The sequence below is a fragment of the Mus caroli genome, unplaced genomic scaffold (assembly GCF_978045245.1).
Source record: "Mus caroli unplaced genomic scaffold, Mus_caroli_1 scaffold_14, whole genome shotgun sequence".
Lineage (NCBI taxonomy): Eukaryota > Metazoa > Chordata > Mammalia > Rodentia > Muridae > Mus > Mus caroli.
This window is the reverse complement of record NW_028227269.1, coordinates 2,055,936-2,083,549: the sequence shown is the minus strand read 5'-3', so window position 1 is coordinate 2,083,549 and position 27,614 is coordinate 2,055,936. Positions and strand designations below refer to the sequence as shown.

The 27,614-nt window shown below is 38.4% G+C and overlaps 1 protein-coding gene across 4 annotated transcripts in view; it reads right to left on the bottom strand.

The window, feature by feature from the left end:
* Positions 1-27,614, bottom strand: part of Atad2b (ATPase family AAA domain containing 2B) — a 131,691-nt gene that overhangs the window by 74,005 nt on the left and 30,072 nt on the right. For all 4 annotated transcript variants that reach the window (XM_029484503.2, XM_021178882.3, XM_029484502.2 and 1 more), the window contains exons 8-15: positions 22,515-22,590; positions 20,377-20,475; positions 18,481-18,592; positions 15,602-15,717; positions 14,989-15,163; positions 12,075-12,163; positions 7,636-7,795; positions 4,181-4,271 (exon numbers count right to left, since the gene is read on the bottom strand). In XM_029484503.2, coding sequence (XP_029340363.1) covers positions 4,181-4,271; positions 7,636-7,795; positions 12,075-12,163; positions 14,989-15,163; positions 15,602-15,717; positions 18,481-18,592; positions 20,377-20,475; positions 22,515-22,590 — 918 coding nt within the window. The remainder of the gene's footprint in view (positions 1-4,180; positions 4,272-7,635; positions 7,796-12,074; positions 12,164-14,988; positions 15,164-15,601; positions 15,718-18,480; positions 18,593-20,376; positions 20,476-22,514; positions 22,591-27,614) is intronic.

Genomic DNA, 27,614 nt, shown 5'->3' with positions numbered 1-27,614 from the left:
TTTTTCTATTATTACTAACTTCCTAAATACATATGAAAACGTGAAACAAAGGTATATATAAGGAGAATCTTCAAAAACTTATAATTTACCATCAGACCTGAGCATAGCACAATAGTCATTAACAAGTTAAAAAGCACTGTAACTTAATGTTGTAATTCTCCCAACAGCTCCAAAGCCATTAAAAAAAAAAAAAATTAAGATTAAAAAAAAAACTTTCTATTGTTTCCCACATTGACTTTCATTATATACCTATTTACTTCTACAAAACATACATTTAAAAAAATTATCTGCTAGAAACTCATGTCACAAAAGGGAAAAACAAACAAAAAACCTTCAGATTAGCCAAAGACTGTGTTTTACTATCAGCAACTAAATTAAACTTCACTTGGACATCGTTATCAGTTGCACCAGCAGGGGGAGCCATTTGAACAAGTCATAGAACATTATGCCCTCAACTCAGGGATCGCTATTGAATTGTCTTCCTCTTTATACTTCACGTTGCCTTTATGACGCTTATAAATACCAAAATAAAAATGATTACAAAAGAAAAAATGACTCATGAGTTTATAATCTGAGAATTTGCCTTAAAAACTATAAACAGATTAAAGAAATATTATAACAATCTAACTTCCAAATAATTCTTCAGAATAATTATGTTTATCATTAGTCTTATATTTTATACTTCTCCATTAATAAATTTTTAAATACATTTTTCTTTGGCATACAGTTGTTATATTATTTCAACAAAATGAGTACAGAACACTTGTATAACATTATAAAGTGGAAAAAAACCACAAGAACATGAATTTTGTAAAAAACAAAAATAAACTACCATCATCAAATAAGAACCACATTTATATTCCTGGTAAATATCTGCACAGTGAATGAACACACAGTGGTCCTCTTTACAACAGCTGCTCAAGTTAACAAGAAAAGCTCAGAGGCCTATGAGATACAACAGCAACTACAGGAGTATTCACAAATTCTCCAGGAACATAAGGCACTATATTTGCCATAGTAACATGTTAATTATATACAATGGCAATATGCTACTCATTCTTTCCTAATTGAGTCCACAAGATTGAATTTATTAACAATAACAGGTTCCATGTTCTAAAGTAAATTTCCAGTGGGTAATCACAATTAATAGAAAAAAAAAAAGCAGACAATATTTTCTTTATCTGCTTGTGCGAAATTAACTGGCCTGTATCTATGATTCTCAATTTTAAAAACTCATCAGAATGAATGCAACTTCCAGGCTCCACAACAGTGAGTCACTCTCTGAGAGTTTAAATTTTTAAGTATGTATTTTGAGAAAAATTTAGAAATTCCTCTGATGCACAAAAAAGTTGAGAACCATTCATTGGCTTCTATATGCTTCACTGGATTCAGACACTGAATACAGTGCATCAGAACCACAATGCTCTGGGTCAACACTGGCCCTCCCTCGGGGGGCTCTTGTCCTGCTGTGAGTGACAGCACACCTTGTACTCTCACAGTGTTCTAGGTTAGCAAACAGAGGTTACTGACAGAAGAAACAACCTTAAAAGTTAAACGTTTACGTTGTTTTTTTAAAGCATCCGTTTTCAAAACCCACATTTACCATTGCTAAACAATGCTCTACTGGACACCAACAGACTGAAGAAACTTGGTTCTTTCATGTTACTATTAGGTTATAATTTTGTTTGTTTGTTTGTTTGGTTGGTTGGTTGTTTTTTCGAGACAGGGTTTCTCTGTGTAGCCCTGGCTGTCCTGTAACTCACTCTGTAGACCAGGGCCCCCAATGGAGGAGCTAGAGAAAGTACCCAAGGAACTGAAGGGGTCTGCAACCCTATAGGTGGAACAACAACTCAGAAATCCGCCTGCCTCTGCCTCCCAAGTACTGGGATTAAAGGCATGCACCACCACCGCCCGGCTAAGTTATAAGTTTTCTAAAGATTGAAAATATAACTATAAAGGGTTAGGTTAGAAAAAAGGATCAAAATTTTTATGAGGATTTCTTTAAAAATTTGCAAACAAAATGAAAGCCCCAAATACAGATATTTCATAAACATGTTTTCATTGTTTTGAGCCTCTCACTGATAATAAACAGAAAATATTAGATAATCCATTTTATTAATTGTAAGCTATTTTTTGTATAAATGTTGACACCAGCTTTTTATGAAATTTCTTTAGTACTTAAAAAGAATACCTGATATGCATGCAAAAACCTCCAAGGTATTTCAAGGTCAAAGTCCATAGCCTATAAAAGGCCAACTATCCTTGCAGATATTCACCAAGACTGCATAATCTCTTGTTAGGCATAAATCTCACTGAACTGAAACCATACATGTTAAAACATATTTGGGGTATATAGTAATATTCAAAATAAATGTAAAATAGTCGTTCCAATAGAACAGTAGTTCTATTCCTACTTGAAGATCTGCATTTGACTATTCTTAACATGAACTGGTTCTTAAATGAAATCAATGCCATACCTGAACACACAACCATTGAATTTCAATGGAATTTTATTTAACTCTCCAAAAAGCCAATGGTATATAAACATATCTCATACATACTGCCACCCCACGAAAAGAGGAAGAGCAAGAGAAGTTTCAGTCCAGTAAGAAATTACATTGTAAATGTCTTTTAAAGACCAACTGCAAGCTAAAGTCACTTGGAAAAGTGCAGAATACTGACTGACCTTTTGAAACACCTATGAAAACTGAAACTCAAATATTAAGATAAAGAATTAAACTGCAGTGTGTAACGTTTCAGATGAAAGGCAGGGTAATAGAAAGTTATTTTAGAATAGCTAGGGATTTCTCACTTCTTGAAGACAACTATAAACTTCAACTAAGGCTCATCCTGTGACAGATTCACAGAAAAATCTACAAAAGCTGCCAGTCTGATCTGAACTCTAATACCATAATATGATAAATAAAGGGGAGAGGGATCAAAAAGGAAAGACTGGGTTCTGTTTTGTTTTGTTTTGTTTTGTTTCGTTTTAACCAAGTACCACCCTCTCCCATAAAGCAGCACAAGGCTTTGCAAAGATCAAGCCGATGTACATGAAATGGGTCTGGCGCATGCTCTCTTATACCAGGCAAAGCTTAAATTGGGGCAGTGCTGGAGAGATTTACGTTTTCTCCTCACCAGAAGATGTCGAGGTCTTTGTGGTTCAAAAGCTGAGGGATGCTGCTTCGGAGATGGAAGTCCCTGTGGATGAAGAGGATAATTCGGATGTAGCTAACTGAATGGACTAATGTTCTATTTAAGTTTTAATTTTTTTGATAGTGGATCACAATGAAATTTTTTTTAACTAAGTTGATCTTTTTGGTTTTCGTAACTTTGAAGTCTTCCCAAGTAGATATCATTAATGGATTTATTTGAGGGATTTCTTCATAATGCTTAAAATATTCATGGAGATAGGTAGTTTTTTATTTGTTTTTTATATTTTGCAGAGTATGGAAAAAAAAAAAAAAACATGAAATGGGTTTAGTGCATGCTCTCTTGCCAGGAAGAAGAAAGAAGGAGGGAACTTTCCTTTGTGTACGTTCAGTTACTACTAACCTCCTATTTCAGGCCTAATTAGAAGAGAGAAAGCCTCGAATTCCATCTCCTGTGGTTATCAGTGCTCTCATCCTCTTAGAACATCAATGGTTATTTATTCTGTGCGTGACATTTTTCTACTGTGATGTATTTAAATTAAGTTGAAAAGTTTTATATTTGAGGCAATACTGGCAAATACCAGTAAGGATTTTCTTTGCTGGTCCCTCCCACCCAGCTCTCTCTAGACTGCGGGAACAGAGCAGAGCCCCACAGCTCTGTCCAGGAAGCATGGGAGGCTGCAGTGCTCATTCACATGGACCTTTTCTCTTATGCTTGTCTTTCCTAGCAAAATTTCTGAGAAGGGATAATTCCTAAAAGGAGACACTGTAGTAATATGAAGGATGTTCAGCATTCAATGAAACCCATGTTACTTCTAAGCTTTGTTCATCAAACACCTGACATAATGAGAATTCCATCCGTGAAACTTTAAGTGAAACGATTTTATAACTTTTAAATATGAATTCAGAGCCATCTATCACACAGTTAAAGACATAAAACTGTACTCATTCACATTTCAACATAAAGGGAAAGGCACACTGAGTAGGACAAGCAGAGACAGGCAAAGAGTTCAAATAGGAGCACTCACCAACACATTTTTCTGCCAATTCTCCTAAAAATGCATCAGACAGTTTTGGGTTCCAGTCCCTGGTGTGGATCTGCAAGATGTGCTTTCTGGCCTAAGAAGAAGAGTACAGCGACATAAGACAGCACCAACTTCTCATGGGTTTGCTGTAACAAATTCTGACTGTACCCCCACACAAAGCTGTTACTGTTTTAAAAGAATTTTAAACACCTTGGCATTCACATCAACCTGTTTGTTATAAAACCTAAGATTTGGGGAGCTGGAGAGAAGGCTCAGCAGTTAAGAGCACTGGCTGCTCTTCCAGAGGTCCTGAGTTCAATTCCCAGCAACCACATGGTGGCTCACAACCATGTGATGGAATCTGATGCCCTCTTCTGGTATGTCTGAAGACAGTGACAGTGTGCTCACATACATAAAAAGAAAACTTAAAAACAAAAACCCTACGATTTTTATCTCTGCTTCATGAGTTTAGACAATTAATGTTCTAAGAGGTAAAAAGAAACTTTATTAGTGGCATTAAATAGTGAATCACTAATGTGTGACTAGAAGCTAAAACTAAATGTTACGTTCCTACATGCCTCCTTTTCTATTTTATTTATTATTAGTGGTGGGGAGGTAGGGAGAGGTATGCACACACACTACATCACAGAAAAACTCTTGGGATCATCTCTGCTCCAACTATGGAGTCTGGGGATCAAAATCATGTCATCAGAACTCCACGACAAGTGCTCTTCTCATAAGCCATCAACAGCCCTAGACTGCTTTTACAGCAATACTTTTTGAACATTGCCTCCAATTTCTTCTAATGAAATTTATGCAACCACAGTGAGAATCACTGGTAACTTAAATGTGTTGCTAAATACAATGTCTGAATTCTTTTCTCTTCTCATTAGCAACAAGTGCAAATTGATCACATCATGGTCTATTCATTTGGCTTCAAGAACATCTATCTATTCTTATATTCCTCACCCACTGCCTATTCTGTAGGACAGAAGATGAGGTAGCTCATTTAGTCTCATGGCCTTAAATACTATGAAAGAACAGAAGTCAGCATAGATCTCTTCCAGAAGCCAGGCCGAAGAACACTGGCAATGTCTCTCTGAACAAAACATATCCCCATGAACTGGTAGGGCCGCAACCCTGGGCTTAGCCTGGTGTTGGAAATCACAAACTGATAATTCTCTGTATCAAAACAGAATGTACCCACTTTGGCCATATCTCCTACAACTAAATTGACCTCTGGGCCCTGAACTGTTCTGGTAGCTGCACCTGAGCAATGAAAGTGAGACTATATCCCAAGGCTCAGGGAACATCACAGAAGGGGCAGACAGGATGGGAGAGTGAGAAGGGTGAGTGTTGTAGAATGCTACATCCTGATATGGTGAGGCTACTGAATTCAAGAAGTCACAGCAGCTGTCATTACTGGCACAAGAAAGGCAAAGAATAAAAGAGGGCTGCAGAAAGCCCCACACCTGACTGAGGAGCTATTGGGGGTGTGGACACTGGTAGGTTGCCCATGTTTCAGTGAATGACCCCAAACCCATTTATTATGTGAGTATGGGCAGCACTAAGTAGACCAATGAGAGAGTGTTTTAAAGGGGTGGGGAGAACGCGAAGTAGAAAAGAAAGGGATGCTACTGAGGGGGATCCAGGACAATCTGAAGGAAGAAAACTGTGGGTGGATATGATCAAACATATTACATACAATTATGAAATTATCAAAGAATAAATTTAAAATATTTGTAAAAGAGCAAGAGAGGCTATATAGGTAGCATTTTGAAGCCTTTCAATTCGTGTGTGGATCCAAATCTAAGTCAATGGCAAGTAGTTATGCTGACAGATAGCAAACTGAGGCATCAAAATATCCTACAAAGGGCAAGTCTGGCTGGCACTCCTAATCACTACATCTGCTCTACATATGTAAACCAGGCATCTCACAGACAACAATATGCATGCCTAGTGTATCCTCTCTAATATGAGCTCTCCATGGAAATTTAAGAAATAAATTAACACAAAAACATAATTACAACTATGAAGGAAAGAACTTTTTACAATTTACAAGAAGCTATTTTGTATAACAAATAACCATATGTTATTCTGTCTTTAGGGGACATTTTTTAAATACCTCAACATAATGAATAATATTTACTGCTTTTAACTAACTAGACTTCATATGTTAACTATGAAACTTTAGTACCGGATATTTATGAACATAGTTTTAGGGAGGGTGGCTGGAGAGCTGGCTCAGCCCTGGATGCTCCATCTGTAACTTCAATTTTTGGGGATCCAGTAACCTCTTCTGGCCTCCGCAAGAACCAGGCATGCACTCAGTACATTTACATACATGCAGGCAAAATACTCATACTAATAAAATAAAAATGAATGTTTTTAAAAGTTTATTGGGGAAAATACCTAGTTTGGTCAACTAGAGACATACAACAAGTAAACGTGATAACTGAGTCAATGAGGGTATGGGTGTCAAATAGGCATCTGCATAAACCCAACCAGGAAGTTCCCTTTCCCTAAGATTCTTGAGCACTGTGATAACTGCTAGTAGAACAAGAATGAACTGTTCAATAATTATCTATCGATAGTTTGCTGCTGTTATTCCAGTTGTTCTGAGATACCATGAAACCCAAGCTGGCCACAAACTTAGAATTCTCATGCTTCAGTCCCAAAGTGCTAGGAGTATAGGCAAGCATTAACAAGGAGTGCTACACAAGAATTTAAGTATTAACTAAGATATCCCATAAGCAAAAATTGTGAAAATACAACCTTCAAAGCTTCTGCTGCTGAACTTTGGGGGCAGGTTACTGGGGCCTGCTGGGAACAGAACTTCTAAAAGGCAACTATGTCTGCAAGGCTGTATGTAGTGCAAGGCCATTTTTGCTGGCTATAAGCGAGGTCTCTGGAACCAAAGAAAGCACACAGCTCTTCTTAAAATTGAAGATGTTTATAGTCAGGACGAAACTGAATTCTACTTGGGCAAGAAATATGTTGATGTGTATAGAGAGAAAAAAACCAAAAACAAACAAACAAACAAAAACAAAAACCAAAAAACCCAATACAGTGACTTCCTGGACAAACCAAACAAACTCAAAGTAATTTAGGGAAAGGTAAATTAGGCCTAGGAAGCAGTAGCATGGCTAGTGCCAAATTCCAATGCGTCCTTCCTGCAAAGACATTGGCACAGAATCATGAGATGCTGTAGCCTCTACTGGAATGTAAAGAAAGCAAAGTGTGGCAAGGGGTATCACCTTCAAAGTATATGCTTTGTAACTGAGTTGTGTGTGTGTGTGTGTGTGTGTGTGTGTGTGTGTGTATACATGTTCATGTGTGTATACATGTATATACACACACATACATACATACATATACCACACTTACACACACACACACACACACACACACACACACACACACACTTACATATATCAACAACAACAAAAACCCCTTACCCTTTGATCAGGCAGGTTGAAAAGAAATTCTCTGTCAAAACGACCAGGTCTCCTGAGTGCAGGATCAATAGAGTCAAGTCTGTTTGTAGCACCAATGACAACAATTTCACCTCTATTATCTAATCCATCCATAAGAGCAAGGAGGGTTGACACTATAGAGCTGTTTAAAAAGAAAAGGCCATGCAAAACTTAATGAAAAAAAAGTAAACATTCTTGTTAATAATAAGGCCTTAAATACCAACACAATAATTGTACCACAAATATATATTAAGGAAGCACAGAGAAAACAATACTGGAAGTGCACAGAAGGCTGGGGAGGGTTGCAGTACTCTATCTGTTAGCAGAGAGCAATCTTGGTGTTGTCCATTTGTTTCCCCGTCTAGAAATGTATGGTCTCTGCAGTTCTCCTATTTCTAGAAATGGTGTTTTTCTTAGTTTGCCAACTGTTCTCACTCCTATTCTTTATTTTTATTGCTGAAACAATTTCTGGAAAGCACAAACCATGTCAAAAATAATTTTCTGTCCCAAACACACTATTCTAGCTGTGTTTAAAATGTGAGATATTATTTATTTTAGGGAATATCTATGATTTATGTTTTCTAATTGAATGGCTGAAATTTTATGATATAGGCATCTTATCTAGAAATAATGTGAGCTAGTATCTTTAATTATAAATTTATGTTTAACCACTGGTCTCATTTAAATCTGATATGACCCACACAGGCTCATGTTTTGGATGCTTGGTCTTCTACAAATAGTACTGCTGCATTCTGATCTTATCTTTAACTTTGTAGACCATTCAGAGTTGGTTTCGTACAGAATGGGAAATCTGGGTGTAGTTTGAACTGAGGAAATACAAGTTCCTGGTATGTATCGTACCATTTATAAAAGAGTTGTGATTCTTTTCTTTTTTTTTTTTTTTTGGTTTTACGAGACAGGGTTTCTCTGTGTAGCTCTGGTTTGGCCTCAAACTCAGAAATCTGCCTGCCTCTGCCCCTCAAGTGCTGGATTAAAGGCATTTGGCAACACTGCCCAGCCTGAGTTTCTTAAATATTTGATTTTAACACTTATGTTGGAAATCAGCTGACTATATACACATTGGTTCATTTCTAGCATCTCTTCTATTCAATTGGTCTGTGTGTTTTTCTTTAGCCATAGCAGCTTATTTGGGTTATAACACTTCAACAGTGTGTCTTGAAATTAGGTGTTATAATACTTGTAGTTTTCTAGTCTACAGGATTCCTGATGACTCGGGTGTTTGTGCTTTCATATCAATTTTAAGGCTGTCTTTATCTAGTTTTCTCAAGAATGTCAATAGTATTTGGAGGGGATTGCATTGATGTGTGACAAACATACTTTGGGGAAAATGAAGTAACCTACTTCCTCAATTACCCACCACTCCCTACTTTTGACCACCTCCCAACTTGCATGATATTAGGAGTCTATTAAGGAATTGACCTGTTGCTTAGAGGTCCCAGGGTTACTTCTTGAAAATCAATTACACCTGTCAACCAAGCTCTTAAATATGTGGGCTTGTGAGAGACAATTTAATTCAAGCCACCACCTCAACTGAATGATTTGATAAACAATTTATGTTCACCAGAGACACTGGTCTATAGGGATTTTTGTAGTTTTGTTGTTATGTTTTTGTCTGATTTTTTTATTAGGATGATGGGTTTAGAAGGCTTCCCCACCTTTCAAATTTTTGGAACAAATGGAAAAGAATTAATACAATTAATACTTTCTTCTAAAAGTCTGTTAATTCAGCAATGAAGTAACTGTTCTTAGCTTTCTCTCTATTGGATGTCTTTTTCACTAATGATGCCTTCTTATTACTTTGTTTTATGTTTGGTTTCAGTGTTACTGTTTTGAAAGGGGGTCTCATACACCCTAGACTAGCCTCAACTGCTGAGGCCGTCCTTGAATTCCTGACCCTCTGACCTCTGCCTCCTCAGTGCTAACATTAAACACATGTATCACCACTCCAGGCTCTGTAATATTGTAATATTGTTAGTTATTACTGTTCTAGCCAATTTTTCTATGCCATCAGTGTTCACTCTCAGTGGGTCAAATGTTCAAAACAATGTGCCCTTTTGGTTTACATTTTCCTGTTATCATATAGTTTTGCATAAAATTCCTAGTTATATTTTATAATAGCTATTAAATGTTTGTTGATTTGAAATTGCATTTATTTGGGAGTTTTCTCTATTTTTTTCTGATTAACTAGAGGTTTGTCAATATTATTTAAAAAAAGCTTATCCATCACAGATCACTTGATTTTTATGTTTACAGGTTTCCATTTATTTCTGTTCTGATTATTACATCTTCCTTTTACTAATTTGTGTTTGGTTTATTCTTGTTTTACTATGCCTACTAGATGCATAATTAAGTTATTTATTTGTAATTTAACTTTTATTTTGGGTTTATTGCAATAAATTGCCTTCATATATACTGCTTTTAGTATAGCGCTTAGATTCTGGTATGTTATATATCTACTATCGTTTGTTGTTGTTTTTTTTCTTTTAACCTACTCTGTTTCACTAACCTTTTGTATTTTTAAATATGTGTGTTTATGTGTGTGCACATGTGAGTATACATATGTGTGGAGGGTACACACCAAATGTTTGGAAGCCAAAATGGGTATGCAATCCCTCAAAGCTAGTTACCGGCAGTCACAAGGTGCATGGATTGCTCCATGTGCTGGGATCTCAGCTTCAGCCCTCATGTTTGTTAATAAGCACTCTTCCAGCCCCCTTAAGGAATCCCTTTCCTCCTCTATCACTAATTTTTATTTGAATTATTGAGTTTCTCATTTACATCATGAATTACTTTCTAAATATTGTTGAGCTGTCTGTGTTCACTTTAATTCATTAAATTTCATTATGCTTATTTTGTAGAATTCTTTCTTATCACTTATATTTTTCCCATAGAGGTTTATTACTTGAGAGCAATTATGCTCAGTTGTCACGTTATTGCTTTTCTCATGATTTCCGTGAGCTTATAGTGACATCCATGCATCTGGCTGATCAGATGGATATCTCTGCCCCATCATAGGCAGCACTCATATTAAACAGCATTCTTTGAAGATGTGTCTCCAAAGGCCAGTTTGGTAAACGATGTTGCTTTGGGTCTAATCCCACAGTACAGTGTCTCTATGGTTTCTTTTATGCCCATCAGTGGATCTGGGTGTGGCATACGGGCATGGGGTCAAAAACCCTTCTATTTCCAGATGCCACACTCACAAAAGCACTCTCGAGCAGGATGTGAGACACCCATAAGTATTGTTAGGCACTGACTGTGGTTCCAGAACCATGCAAAATGTATGCTTTCTCAAGAGTAGTGCCAGTGTCTTGGGCCCAATGATGATCCTAAAGAACAGAAACGAACATGGCAGTAGACAGAGATGGGTGACGTAGCTATGTAGAAGCAGGGGCTAAAGTGGAATATTAGGATGGGGATTTAAGCTGACTACAAGTCTTGGAGAGACTATGGCTTGAACCTGACTGACTAAACACCTTCAGGAAGAGACGTGAAATAGGGTCACTGTACCAAGACAACATGGTCATTCAATGGTCCAAACATTATTTTCTGGTGAATGACTGTATTTGTGAATGAGACACCTTTCTAAATAATCACAGTGTCAAAATAAAGCAAGTGGGATGAATAACAGAAAAACTAGACTTTGAGGTGGAAAGGGAGCAATTCAAAATCTCTCAGATAACCTAGGAACATAACCTAGGAGGGTGGGGCTGGAGAGATGGCCCCTTGTGTAAAGACCCTGAGGCAAGCCCTGAAAACCTGAGCTCCATCCCTAGGACCATCATGGTAGGAGAGTAGCATCTGAAAGCTGTCCTCACATCTCTGCACACACCATGGGGAAATGTGCTCTGCTGCTTGAACATACAGAATGAATGAATGAATGAATGAATGAATGAATGAATGAATGTTGTTTTTACAATTTTTTAGGACAACCCGGTTTAGTGAACTCCAAGCCATGGCTACGCAGTAGAACTCTGTTTCAAAAGAATAAAATTTTAAGTTTGGCAAGATAACTAAGCAGAAGATAGCTTGCTACCAAGCATGACAGCTTCGCGCGCACACACACACACGCACACACACACAGAGTGGGGGGGGGGGGCAATTTAAAACATATTTTTAAAAAATTTTTAAGATCTACCCAGAAAAAAAGTAAAATATACACACAGAATCACAAATACAAATATTCACAGCAGGACTATTACAGTGGCCCAAACCAAAGGCAGCCAAATTGCTACAGACTTTAAATTAATTCTGTGTTGAGTGAAAGTACCTCAGGAAATAGACACATTTAAAAATTCTTATAAGCCTTCCAGTGTTTAACCAAGGGCAAAGGCCAAATACTACGTTGATAAGTGGAGAGGAGAAAGGAAAATCAATACAGTCAGTTCAGGAAAAATTACCTGTGGATCTGATCTTGTCTACTAGAGCGAACAGGAGCTAAGCCATCTATTTCATCAAAAAATATTATAGAAGGCCTCATCAAATATGCCTATAAAGAGAAAATTAATATTACTTTTCATTTTTGAATTTAACTTAGTATTTTCTTAATAATGAACATAAAAGCAAATAGTACAACATGCAACAAGTATTTAAAAGCACACAGTAGGGCTGAGGAATATAGTTGAACGCGTACAAGATCTGGGTCCGTTTTCTAATGGGATCTAGAATCAAACACCAAACAACAGAAACAAAGACATCACAGTGAAAAGGAAACATCATGAGGAGAGTCAGCTGCAAGGTGTCCCACAGCCCAAAAGTACTATTGTCAGACATATGTTATCTTTTTATAATAAAGAAAATTGAACCCAAGGTCTCACTATGCAGCCCTGACTGGCCTGAAACTTGCGATGTAAACAGGATGACCTCGAAGTTAGAGATCCACCTGCCTTTGCCTCCCAAGGGCTAGGATTAAAGGTATGAGCCACTAGGTCCTGCTCTATACTAATAACTTTTAAATGATTTTTGAACTGTTCCATCAATTATATATCTACTTCACATTTTTACGTAAAGGATATTTTGTTTTGTTTTGAGACTTCCATTCTATAAATTAGGGGCGTCTGGATTTTACCATGAAGACCACCAGACTGGCCCCAGCATTTGCTGGAATTAGAAGTGTTAGACAGCAAACCTGACTTACAAAAGATTTCACCTATATCACCACAGAAATGCATGGCTAATAAATTCTTGATTATATTTTTATTCACATATATTAACTGATATATAATCAAATATAAAATTAATTGCTTTCTTCACTAAATCCATCAAGCACATGAAAACTTATTCTTTTTTAGTACTTGAAAACTGGGATTTGCTTGTTGTTTGAGACATGTTCTCACTCACTAGCTCAGCCGGCTTGAAGCTCAAAGCAACCCTCCTATGTCACCCTGACCAAGTGCTAGGCTTGTCCTCATGCCTAGGCTCCAGTGATCCTCTCACCTCAGGGTCAGGAGTGGGACTCTTTCACTGTTATGTTTATTTGTTGTGATTCCAGGGATTGAACTCAGGCCTTAAACACATACTGATAATAATAAAAAATATCTGGGACAATTGCATACTACCATGTTCTGTTTGGAAAAATAACATTTTAAAAGTACCTGTTACAGTCAGCCTACTCATTTATCTCATTCTGCACTTTCAAAGCATTCATTTACTTCTGAATTCCACAAATCATGTGTTTATAATCTAGCATGGTCCGAGTAAGAAGGTCTCAAACATTCACTTTTTAAATTTCTGAACCTTTAGGGTAGCACTTAGATTAAAAGGTGGTACAATGTTCAGGAGGCAGTGTGTTATAGGTCACTGAAGACACATCCTAAGAGAGACTGTGGGGTCCTGGCCTGCTATTTCACCTTTCCTTCCCGGCTAATGAACTATAATGTGAGAAGTTTTGTTCTGACATCTGCTCCAGCATCATGTACTTTCTTACCAAGGTACCAATCGAGGACTAAGACCAGCAAACATGAGAGCAGATGTACTTGTTCTCCACCTAGGAAACTGGCCCAAGCACTTACTATAGTGACAGAAGAGCATCTACAATACAACTATGACAGTAAATAACATAGGGTTTTATAAGATTCCTCCCACAAATATTTAACATTTCCTATGTGTCCCATTTCCTCGGTAACACTAGAATCTAAGATGACTTTACACCCGGGTTTCCAGTGAGCCCCAACAGTCACCCCAGCAGGTGCTTATGGATCGTCATCACCCTCACAAGCCCTAGGACGGGGGCCTAAGCATAAGAAGCTTCACCTCTGCCGCTCTGCACCGCTCACCAAAATGCTTTGTGATCTTGCATCTGTACCAATCATGTACAAACATTTTTTCCTTGTCTTTACTTAAGTCACAGATGTGTCCAGCCTATGGCCCATGTGCCCCTTATCTATGAATACAGTCCAAACCAAGATTATAAATTTACTTAAAACGTTATGATATATTTTTATGTATTTTTTTTTAATTCAATTGTCTGGTTCTGGAGAAAACAACATGTTCTTGCAAAATCAAAAGGTTGGACACATCTGCTCAAACTGTTTATATAGTAAATATATTGCATGAGCTATTATAAGAAATGTAGAAATGCTATTAAGCATACATAAAGATGTATATAAGCTATATTTAAATCCTTTACTATTTTATTTATTAGACCAAAACATCTGCAGACTTTGGAATCCTGGGGACTGCTAGAATCAGTTTCCCACAAATAACAGAGGGTAAGTATGGCTTACAACTACTAATCCTAAATTTCACACTCTTTTTTTTTTTTTAAGATTTATTATTAGACATAAGTATACTGTAGCTGTCTTCAGAAGCGCCAGAAGAGGGCATCAGATCTCCTTATGGGTGGTTGTAAGCCACCATGCAGTTGCTAGGATTTGAACTCAGGACCTTAGGAAGAGCAGTCAGTGCTCTTACCCACTGAGCCATCTCACAAGCCCTCAAATTTCATACTCTTAATTAGAATATATGTCCCCTCATAACTGTATCTACAGACAAAATATAATATTTTATAAGATTTATTTATTTATTTTATATGAGTACACTGTAGCTGTCTTCAGACACACCAGAAGAAGGCATCAAATCTCATTATGGATGGTCATAAGCCACCATGTGGTTGCTGGGAATTGAACTCAGGACCTCTGGAAGAACAGTCAGTGCTCTTAACCGCTTAGTCATCTCTCAAGCCCAAAAATATTCTTTTTTAAAAAAAAAAAAAAAAAAAGGAAGAGAAGAGAAGAGAAGAGAAGAGAAGAGAAGAGAAGAGAAGAGAAGAGAAGAGAAGAGAAGAAGAGCACTTGAATTAGCTGGTTACCTTACCTGATCAAAGAGAAGCCTCAGCTGCCTTTCCGACTCCCCGACCCACTTGCTCAAACAGTCTGCTCCTTTTCGCATGAAAAATGCTACCTTTTTGTCTCCTTGACTGCATTCATTAGCTAAGGCTCTAGCAACCAAGGTTTTACCTGTGCCAGGAGGACCATAAAACAAACAGCCCCTAGAAGGAATCAAAGAAAATAGTCAATGCTATCACCAATGACCAAGTTTAAGATATCCCTCTACCGCATTTAACTTTGGATTACTATATAGTAATTAAGCACTGGCTTTTTCTAGTGTATCTGCAAGTTTTTCACTTTGCTGAGTCCTCCAAGGACCAAACTCCTCCAATCAAGAAAGGTTAAAACTATAGGAGGATTCTGAAAGGCCTGGAATTTCCCATCTCCATGAAGAACCTCATCTTGTGCCTTAATGACTCATACTCCAAAGTAGAAAGCCAGTCTTTGAGCTCTAAATAATAATTCCTAAGTCATTGTTAGAACATAGCAAATAAATAAGTATATATATATATGAAATTTTTATAATCAAAGGCAAATTAATTGATATTCAATCAATTAAAAATAATAGTACAAAAATAAATATCTAATATATGACATACCTTGGAGGCTGAATTTTAAATTTTTCAAAAATTTCTGGATATAAAAGTGGAAAAACTACCATCTCCTTCAAAGCGTGAATATGATGGCTCAATCCACCTATGCTATCAAACCGCACCTTGGGGAAAGAGGGTGAAGTTTAATATAAAGTGGTTTTATATGATCGATTCTTTTGCCTGTTTTTGAGTCAAAGTCTTACAGTTTACCCCTGGCTAGTCTGAAATTCACTGTATAAACCAGTCTGGCCATGAATTCAGAGAGATGCTTGTCTCTGCCCCGCAAGCACTGTGATTAAAGGCGTGCACCACCACACCCTTAATTCATGAGCTTCAGAAATACATTCCTTCAGAAGTTGTTTTCTTTTTCCTTTTTTTCCCATTTTTCAAAACATGGCATATGTGTGTGTGTGTGTGTGTGTGTAGTCTTGGCTGAAACTCATTCTGAACAAGGTTGGCCTTGAACTCAAGAGATGCACCTGAGCATACATACAAATAAGTGTAGAAAATAAAGTCAAAGGTAAAATTCAACTGAGGCAAATGAAGCTATTTTTCAGGTAACTCAGGAATAAGATAAAATGTCAAACCTAAAACATTAATAAATCTATAGAAGATGTTACATTTCAAATGCCATACTGTCTCCTCCCAGAAGAAAACTTACTTCATGGATAAAGCAAGAAAGCCTTAGTTACCAAAGTGGCGCTCCAAACCACAAATTAATCAAACAAAACCTTACTTACTCTTCGGTATTCAGTCCTCTACTAGGAAAGAGCTTTAACTCCTCCTCACAGGGAACAGTAATGAGGACACTGGAAAGCACTAACACAGCACTGATACACCAGGAGTGACAGAGACTGCTCCTCTCACTCACAGCAATTACACCAATTAAAACATGTTGCAAAGAATGTGTACAAAAACAAAAAAATGACAAAAGAAAATTTCACAGAACGTTAACAGATATTGCCTACTGAGCCTGGTAGAGCCTTTCCCCACTACTCATTCTACCATAGAACTTGGAAATGTTTTATCAATCATTTATTATGACAGAAAAATAAACTATAAAAATTGAAGCAGGCTGAGCTAAAGGGATCTGCAACCCTATAGATGGAACAACAATATGAACACTCGGAGCTCGTGTCTCTAGCTGCATATGTAGCAGAAGATGGCCTAGTCGGCCATCATTGGGAAGAGAGGCGCCTTGGTCTTGCAAACTTTATATGCCCCAGTACAGGGGAACACCAGGGCGAAGAAGAGGGAATGGGTGGGTAGGGGAGTGGGGGGGGGGTGTCTGGGGGACTTTTGGGATAGCATTGGAAATGTAAATGAAAGTACCTAATTAAAAAACAATTGAAGCAGGTCAAAACAGAAATATTCTAAAAGAAGCTAAGTTCTCTTATTTATGTTATCAAATTAAAAGTGACTGGCAGAGACATCTGAAGTTAAAAGACGCAAACTACATCTAAAAAGATGGTAAGGTCCTCAAAAACTTGTTCTATTTTCTAGGAATTCAGGACACACATAATCTAAAATTTCCATTAGTCCTAGTTAATTAAATAGATACTTTACTCTGTAACTTTGATTTGGAGATAATTAAAATTTCATCTTCAATTGTATATGTAAGTCTACTTTGATAACTTCTTTAAATCACATGTAAGAATCAGTTAAATTACATTGTAGAGACGAAAGAGACCCATAAAAACAACGATAAACTCTTGGTTATGCAATGATATTTTAAATTATCCCATGTGAGACACTGTGGTCAGTGCAGCACATCCTCATAAGCCTGCGGTCTTCCCACACCACCTTCCTTCCCTGGGGCATTCACTGAGCATAACAACGACAACAGTGTTTTACACTGATGACACCACACCTAAATTTCTACCCACATAGTTCTACCTTATACCAAACCAATCAATTGCTCACATGTAACTCCTACTGCAGGCATGGCAGATACCTGTAACGTGTGTACAGTCAGCCCTTCCAGTCTCATTCCTCTTCTTCTATACTCAACTCGAGATAATGGAGCCACCCAATACTTTCAAGTCCATCTATTATTAGCTATCTATTTACTTAAGCCAAACACCTACACAGCACACGCAGTTTGTTTCTGTCATTCTCCAAAAGCAATCAGTTCACAAAATTCCATCATCTTTGAATCCTCTTATTTCAATGCAATTACAAATTACAAATAATGCCCAATGGGCACCTGTAATACCTACCTTGCTTCTCTTAAAAATCATTAGCAACATCACAGCCAAAATAACACACATAAAACCCAAGTGCTATTATGAAATCATGTACTTAAAACATCAAATTGAGCCAGGCGTGGTAGTGCATGCCTTTAATCCCAGTACTCAGGAGGCAGAGGCAGGCGGATTTCTGAGTTCGAGGCCAGCCTGGTCTACAGAGTGAGTTCCAGGACAGCCAGGGCTACACAGAGAAACCCTGTCTCGAGAAAAAAAAACAAACAAACAAACAAAAAAGAACCCTTCAAATTGGCTCCTGTGGTATATGGAACATTTCCTACCTGCTATATATTCTTTTGGTTTTGTTTGGTTGGTTGGCTTGGTTTGGTTTCTCTGGCTGTCCTGAAACTCACTCTGTAGACCATGCTAGCCTCAAACTCAGAGATTCACTTGCCTCTGCTTCCCAAGTTCTGGGATGAAAGGCCTGCACTACCCTATCTGGCATCCGCTATACATTCTAATTACAAAACAGGAAAAGACTTTATTAAGCGGCCCAAGTTTTGAGGATCCAAAACATATGTGAAAGTACTAATACTGGTCATATCTGAGTTTCCGTTTTTATATAGACTGTTTTAGAAATAAGGAAACCCTTAAGAACATAACAAAAAAGCTACTCTGGGAAAACATTTACAAACTTACTGATTTATCAATGTTCATGGGATCAACATCAGCCAAGCTTGCACCCACTTTTACCCGTTCTCGGAGAATGCCGCTCGCTAAATCTTCTGCTCTGAAGTTCATAGGCAAACATCTGAAACGTGTAAAACATGAAGATAAAGGCATTAAAATATTGAGGGGCCAATGGCATGGCTCAGTGGGTAAAGGCTCTCGCCACCATCCTGAGGACCTGAACAGGATCCCTGGACCCATAGTGGGAAGCAAAAATCAACTCCCACAGTTATCCTCTGACCTTCACACATGTGCATGATGGCTTACAAACACAAAATAAATAAATGCTACATTTATTTAAATCTTTCACATTTTAAAGTCAACATAAGCTAAAATCTTTAACATGGGCCCTGCACCTCACCTGGGCAGCACACACAGTAGAGCTGAACCTGGTGGAGGGGGTACAAGTGAGCCAACCCTAGGGGCAAGAACAAGAGAGAGCTGGCCCTGCCACTTATCTGTCATGAGATAGGGTGGATGCATGGGGGTTGCCTTCCCCAGTCACCACCTGTGGGGGTCAGGAGAGCTAGTCCTACCCCTCATTAGCCCAAGAGAGCAGGCCCTACACCTCACCCAGGCAACACCGCGGAGCTGGCCCTGACAACAAAGGCTTGGGTAAGCCAGCCCTGAGGGGGTGAGAACAGGAGAACTGGCCCAGCCCCGAGCCCCTAGCCTGGACTGGGCAGCACAGTGGAGCTGGCTCTAGAGGCTTCGGAGCAGGTGAGCCGGCCTCAAGGGCTTGAGAGCAGGAGAGTTGTGTAAGTGAATCTGTGTGGACAGAGGGCTATACTGTCAGTCACAGTGTGACATACTACAGACAGCATCCAGGACAAGATGTTTTCTGTGCTTTGTTTTGTTTATTGTGTTTGTTTGTGAGGGTTTTTTTGACGGGAGATTGCAAGGCTGGAGAGGCATATCCCACGGAAGTGAGTGGGATGGGCATACATGATGGAAATCACAAGAATCGATAAAAAGTTAAAAAAAAAAATTTAAATATTCTGTAACATATTTTCATCAGCCTGCTTTATCATAACCCAGAAAAACAACATCAAAAGGTTGCATGTCTTAAATTATTCTTCCTACTTTCAAGTGACCCAAATCAGTAATTCACCAGATAAAACAAACATGAGCATGAATCTATTTTCTCAGAGTTTATCTCCCAATAGGAAAAGCTGGGAGGTTTTGCTGTGATATGAACAGTAGGACCTTAAGGTCACGGTGAAGCCCAGCCAAACGGCCTCTGGTCAGTGGAAGCACAGTACAAGAAGAGAGGAATGCCTCACATGAGACCTTGTTTTGTATCCATTTCCTACTTCACACGTGAAGCCCTGTGTTCCTGCCACAATGACATCTGCTTGGATGTGAAGCAGCCACAGGGGCCTACTGCCAGGGACAGCACTATTTTGTATGCAGTCAGCCTCCAAAACTACATGCTACATAAAATCCTTTTTTTTTTTTTTTAACAAATTACCTAGGCTCCAGTATGTCATTATAGCACAAGAATATAATTTAGTACAGGTAAAGATCATTATATGGGATAGCCTAAAAAGTGTACAATTTTTATGATAACTACAGCTTCATTAACATTTCTAAATTCTAATTACCTTTTAAAAACATATTAGCAACAAGCAATGGTAGCACATGCATTAATCCCAGCACTCAAGGCAAAAGCAAATGGAATTCTGAGTTCAAGGCCAACCTGGTCAACAGTACAGAGTGAGTTCCAGGACAGCCAAGGCTGCACAAAGAAAAGAAACATGGTCTCAAAAAAATAAATAAATAAATAAATAATTGCTAAAGTAGGTTATCCTAACCTGGACATACAGTTTAGTGCACCATAGAAGTATACCTAGAAAGTTTACTAACCTGTTTCTTGCCCTTGCCATGCTTTTCGATTTCCTTCTTTCAAAGCGTTCCTCGTCAGAAGAAGTGGTATCACTACTGTGAATGGCATGTTTCTTCCTCCTATTGGAAAAGGAAAGAGTAAAACCATTAGAGTGTGCAACAGCTTCCTCACTTCAGGCCTCTGTGTCATCTGTTTTGTGTCCTTCTGCTTTAGTAGTGCAGCTCTTAACCCAAGGCTCCCACATTTGTTGTTCCTCCTCCGCTGACTGAGCTAAGGTCTAGCTGGCGATAACTTTTACTTCCCAATAATGACTCTTCTACCCTGTTTGAAGTCTAACCAAATGCATGAAATATTTCTAATAAAAAAAAATAGCCAGGCTTGATGATATGTCTGCAGTCCAAGGTATTTGGGAAGAGCATGAAGTAAGAGGATCTCTTGAGCCCAAGAGACCAGCCTGGACAACATAATAAGATCCTACCTCAAAAATAAGTAAAAGAGGAGCTGGAGAGATGGCTCAGCAGTTTAGAGTACTGGCTGATCTTATAGTGGACCCAGGTTTAGTTTCCAGTAATCATATGGTTACAGCTGTCTGTAACTCCGGGTCTAGGGAATAAATGCCCTCTTCTGGCCTCCAGAGGTACCAGGCATTAAGTGGTGCACATTCATGCAGGTAAAATACCTATACATAACAAAATAAAAGAATTATCCAAAATAACTAAATAAAAGAGACTAAAATCATTCCAAAGAAGAAATAATGGTTAAATTATTATATAACTGGCCAGGCATGGTGGTACACACCTTTACCCAGCATTTGGGAGGCAAAAGTAAGCATATCTCTTGAGTTCGAGGACAGTCTGGTCTTCATAGCAAGCTCCAGAACTGCAAGTACTACATAACAAGGTCTCAAAAGACAAAAGGAAAAAAAAATATTGCATAACTGGTCTAGAAACTACAATAATTTTTTAACATTGCATTCCTTCAACATGTCCTGACAGAATTTATCGTAGACAAATTAAAATCTTTTTTCTTTTAAATTGTATACTTCAAGACACAGCCACAGCAATGACTTTCTAAATTAATATTCCAATAGTTCAAGAAATTGTAAAAAGTACTCACAAATAAAACTGAATCAGATTTAAGACCCTCTAGCTGGGTATAATGGCATATGCCTAGAACTCTCAGCATGGAGGGGACTAAAAGAATTGAGGTTCTAATCCAGCCTAGGCTTTAGTGAGATGCTATTTCAAATAAATAAATAAGCTTTTCTATATCACAAAGAAAACAACTACCAGAGTGAAGTCTAGAGAAAGAAAAAATCTTTGCCAGTGATTTATCAAATAGGGGATTACTGTCCAGAATATGCAAAAAATAAAAATAAAAAAATCTAAAGACTGTATAATAATCCAATCTATAAAAAGACACTATGGGAAGAGAAACTAGATGGTCACCACAAATTCAAAGCCAAACTGATATAGCAAGGAATTGTCTCAAAAATTAATAAAATGATACACTTCTAAATTTCTAAATTTCTGTATCTGCCGGTTGCACTTTGTTTTGTCCTTAGGTATGAAAAGGGGGAAATGCATCAAGACCTAGTGCCAAGGTGTGGTGGGCAGTGAGTGTCTGTATTCCCAACTATTAGGGAGCAGAGGCGCAAGACTCTCTTGAGATAGGAGCTTCAGGCAAGCCTGGGCAACAAAACAAAACCAGTTCTCTCAAGGGAAAAAAGCTAGCCAATGTCTCAAAGAAGGACATCATGAGCCCTTCTCCAGTCAACTCTTAAGATACTTCAACTTAGCTGGGCGTGGTAGCGCACACCTTTAATGCCAGCACTTGGGAGGCAGAGGCAGGTGGATTTCTGAGTTCGAGGCCAGCCTGGTCTACAAAGTGAGTTCCAGGACAGCCAGGGCTATTTCTCAAAGAAAAAAAAAAAAAAGATACTTCAACTTTCAGGATGTAAAAGTCAAAATTAATTTAAAATTTAAATTTAAAAATAAACTGTGAACCAAAAAGAGTCATGTGTAGGATAATAAGTGTTGTCACTAATGAGAGAAAGGACAGGAGAAAGCCAGGAAGAAAGCAAAGGATGCAATTAAATCTCTCATTTTCTCATTAACATATACAACTACTTTCTTCTTCCAAATCAAACACAACTTACCTGATATGGCTTCTTCTTGCTGGAGACCTGTGAATATCAAATAGTGTATTTTCCCTCTTTTTTTGATGAGCCGGTACTAAAAGAAAAAGAGAGAAAGAACTGAGGAGTCCATGCACTAAGAGAGCATAAGTTGACTCTGTTAACTTTCTAGGAGGATGGAGTTCTGTATCTTCAATTTCCACACTGCTGTGTGGAAACAGAACAAAGACAAAAACTTTGTATCAGTACTGCTTTTTTTCAAATAAACATTTTTTAAGATTTATTTATTTAACGTATGAGTACACTGTAACTGTCTTCAGACACACCAGAAGAGGGCATCAGATCCCATTTCAGATAGTTGTGAGCCACCATGTGGTTGCTAGGAATTGAACTCAGGACCTCTGAAAGAGCAGTCCATGCTCTTAACCACTGAGCCATCTCTCCAGCCCCCAAATAAACATTTTAAATAGACGTTAATATTTCCAAAAGTATGATCCATTTTTTACAAACTTGTAGTAGGGAAGAAAGTAGCATAGTAGTACCCCAGTAATAGTTTCCTACAAAAACATAAATGTGACAAATCTTCATGCTTAAAAGCACCTTCACAAGAGCTAAGAAAGCAGGTGAGCATCTGGTTACAGCATAGTATAAAATATGCATTAGAAAAGCAGGAAGAGAAGGTTTACATGGCCTGCCCTACACCTCCCCACAAAGGCTCCGTGAGGGCAAGACCCTGCCTATCTGTGGTAGTTTTAGTGAGATGTCCTCAGGTATTTGAATTCTTGGTCCTTAATAGGATGTTTGGGAAGGATTAAGAGATAAATAAGGCACGCCTTTAATCCCAGCAGAGGCAGGTGGATTTCTGAGTTTGAGGCCAGCCTGGTCTACAGAGTGAGTTCCAGGACAGCCAGGGCTACACAGAGAAACCCTGTCTTGAAAACCAAAAAAAAAAAAAAAAAAAAGAGAGAGAGATAAATAAGTCTTTGGGCTGAGTAGTAGTATCACAGACCTTTAATCCCAGCACCCAAAAGACAGAGACAGGTGGATCTCTGTGATTTACAAGTCAGGCTGGTGCTCTAGAGTGAGTTCTACGACAGCCAAACCCACAGAGAACCCTTGTCTCCAAAAAAAAAAAAAAAAAAGTGAAAGTGAGTGAGAGAATGAGAGAATGAGACGGAGACAGAGACAGAGAGCCTTGTTGGAAGAGGTGTCACTAAGGTAGGCTAAGGCTTCAAAAGTATCTCACCAAGCTCTCAGCACACTCTCTCTGCCTCCTGCTTGTGCATCACATAGCACATGAGCAGTTTGGTCTTCATGTGGGTCCCCCAACAAATAGAGTGGGAGCTATCTCTGAATCTGTTGCCTACCTGTGGATCCCATTCCCCTAGCCTAGTGGGAGAGAATGTGCTAGTCCTGCAGGGACTTAATATGCCAGGGTGGGGTGATACTCAGGAGGGCTCCCTGTTCTCAGAGAAGTCGGGGGGGGGGCTGCTTTTAGGATGTAAAGTACAAATAAAGAAAGATGTAAGTGCTCAGCTGCTGTTCTAGCTCCTGCCACCATGCAATCCCTTTGTCATCACAGAGTCTATCCTTCTAGAACAGTAAGCTCCATTCATCTCTTTTGTAAGTTGCCTTGGTCATATTGCTTTATCAGCACAATAGAAAATAACTAAGATAGAAGCTAAGCTTCCAACTTGTGATTGGAAAAAGCCTAAGGGGTTACATGCTTTTGCTTGAATACAGGAAAGCTACAACTAAAGTAGTTGAAGGAGCTGAGACTCTACCCCAAGATGGAAGGCAAATGTGGCAGTATCATGCATATGGTATTAGCTTTGGAGGCATTAAAAATACAAGAGTGAGGTTGTTATAAATTACCAGTTTCAGAGAGGCACTGAGACCAAGCAATGCTGAAGTCATTGTCAGAAAAGATCCTAAGAAGCAATTATGTAAAGCTGTGAAAGTGAAGCCTGGGTTGTAGCATAGCAGAGACACCAAGATGTTGGAGATGCTACAGCCATGAGACATCTGCTGGAGAGAGTTGCATATAGGGACTGGAATGAGGCCAAGAAAGACATATGTGGCAGAGAGCAAAACTGGAGGGGCAGGTCTAAGACACAGAAAGAATTACAGGATTTGGCATTTACCCTGCTGGGATTCTATCTTGCTTTGGTCCAGTATTTCCTCATGATGTCCCCATTTCTCTCTTTTGAAAGGGAAGGTATATTCCATGCCAGTATATTGCATACTTGGAAGTATGTGTTATTGTTTTTTTAATTTTACATGAGATCCTAGTCACAAATCTTAAAGTTAGACTAAATACATTTTGCATTACGATCTCATGGGCCTATGGGACCAGGGAGTAAAGTGAGAATGGCCACCATAGGCTCAAGGTACTTGAAGACCAGCTAGCAGTGCTCTTTCAAGAGGTTATGGAACCTTTAGGAAGTGGAGCCTTGATGGGGGTGGGGAGGGGCACTGCATCAATAAGCAAGAGCCTGAGAACTCACAGCCTCACCTCACTTCCAGCCACTTGCCACCATGCCTCCCCCATCATTGTGGACTACTCTTCTGGAACTAAATAAATTCTTTCTTACTTAAGTTGCCTTGAGCCAACAAAACCAACAACCAAACTCCTAATACAGAGACTGATGAGGACACTGATGTTGATACACACAAATACACACACACCTACATGCACATGGACACACACACACAAAGACTTGCCAAGTAAACATGAAAAAAGTGTTCAACCTCCTTAGAGAGACACAAACTAAAACTACAATGTATACCCTATTATAGCTAGGTTTTTGCACACACATACATATATATACAAGCACATCATAACAAGCACTGATGAGTATATGAAACAACCTTTTTATTAATTTCTTAAATTTATTTATGGGGCAGAGGAGTCGTGAGAGGACAACTGTGTTCTCAGTTCTCTCCTGCCACCTTCACAGGAGTTCTGTGGCGCTAACTCAGACTGTCAGGCTTAGGCAGCAAATGTCTGAGCCATCTCACCAGCTCTGGCACATAAAGTTTTTATTTTGGGGTTTTTTTTGGTTTTGTTTTTGTTTTTTGAGACAGAGTCTTACTGCATAGCCTTGGCTACCTAGAACTTACTCTGTAGCCCAGGCTGCCTCTGTGTCCCAGTTCTGGAATTAAAGGCATGTGTTACTAAGAGTTATGCCAGGAGCATGAACTCGTTCTCTTCTCTAGCAGGGAGTGTAAAGGGCCAACTCTATGTAGTCCTGGCTGGGAGCGGACAGTCTTAATGGAAATGCCACAACCAACCACTTTGGAAGATAGCTACTTTTTTACAAAATTAAATATGCACACCTAATCATAAAATCTAACAACCATACTTTTTAAGTATTTGCCTGTTTGTCCTTAGTTTTTTTTTAAACAGTCTCAGGCTCAGGATCAAAATTTAGATTTCCCCTTCTGTCGCAGACTTGGAGCACTGATATTAAAGATGTGCTGGTACCAGCACACCTGGGCTTATAACAACCAAACCAAAAGCTGAAAGTAATCTTAATGTCCTTAAAAAATGAATAAGAAAACAGTTGTCAGGGCTGATGAGATGGCTCAGCAGGTAAGAGCACCTGACTGCTCTTCCGAAGGTCCTGCGTTCAAATCCCAGCAACCACATGGTGGCTCACAACCATCTGTAACGAGATCTGACTCCCTCTTCTGGAGTGTCTGAAGACATCTACAGTGTACTTACATATAATAAATAAATTAATCTTTAAAACAAAAAACAAAAAAACAGTTGTGATTGTCCATGCCTACAATGAATACTACAATAATTAGACTGAATGAAAGAAAGAGAAGGCAAAATGTATTCTTGTGGTCTTTTAGCTGGATATGGTGGTGATTTACGCCTCCTAACTTGGAAGAGTGGGAAGGGAAGATCACAAGTCTGAAGCCACCCTAAGCTATACAGGGAATTCCACACCAGCCAAGGCTAAGAATGAGACTACTTCAAAAAATTTAAAAAACAACAAGCACTTACAATTTCATTTGTATGAAATAAAAAACATATAAATCTTATCTAAAGTTAAAGTTAAATAGATAGGTACCCAAAGACTAAAACAAGGGAGACACAAATAATAGAGCAGCATGCATACAGGAATGAGGGAACCTGGGGGCATTGATGAGTATGTCTGCTATCTTCAGTATGGTCAAAGCTTCATGGGTATGGACAAATTACAAAACTTGCCAAATTGTAAACTACAAATACATACTTGGAATTTTATTTCAGATAAAGATTCAAAAAATGAAAAACAAAAGAGCAGAATAATGATTCCCAACATTTTTTCTGCTGTAACACATCTCTCTTATTAGTGACAGAGCTGAGACCGTGACTCCTAGGAGGAATAGAGGAACGTTTAAACGTTTGAACAGCTTCTAGAGTTAGCACACCTCTACCATACAAGCACAATTTTAGAGTATAAGATTCTGAGTAAGGGGCTGGAGAGGTATTCAGTAGTTAAAAGCACTGATTACTTTCTAGAGGATCCTAATCTGCGTCCCAGTACTCACATGGTGGCTCACAACCATCTGTAACTCCAATTCCAGGGAGTCTAATGCCCTCTACTGGCCCTTTTAGGCACTTAGCATACACATGATGCACAGACATATGTATACACTGACATACTTTCAGGCAAAATACACATTATTCACAATAAAACTCTTTTTTTCCTTTTTAGCCTTGGCCTTCCACCATAGCCTTGGCCACCCTAAAACTCTCTATGTAGACCAGGCTAGCTTCAAACTTACAGAGACCCATTTGCTTCTCCCTCCTGGGATTAAAGACTTGCACCACCATACCTGACCAAAATAAATAAATAAACAAACACACACACACACATATACATACATATATATATATATATATATATATATATATATATATATTCTAAGTAAAAATATTCTTGAAAACATTATAAGAAAAAGGGTACATGAAATGTCACAGAGACTGACCCAATGACAAAGCATTTGCCCGTGTATACAAACCTTATCTTTAATTCCTAACAACAAAATAAAAACACAGAATGCAGCATACAAGCAAATTTAACACACAGAAACAAGACAGTAGTGGCAAAAGGATTGAGTGAG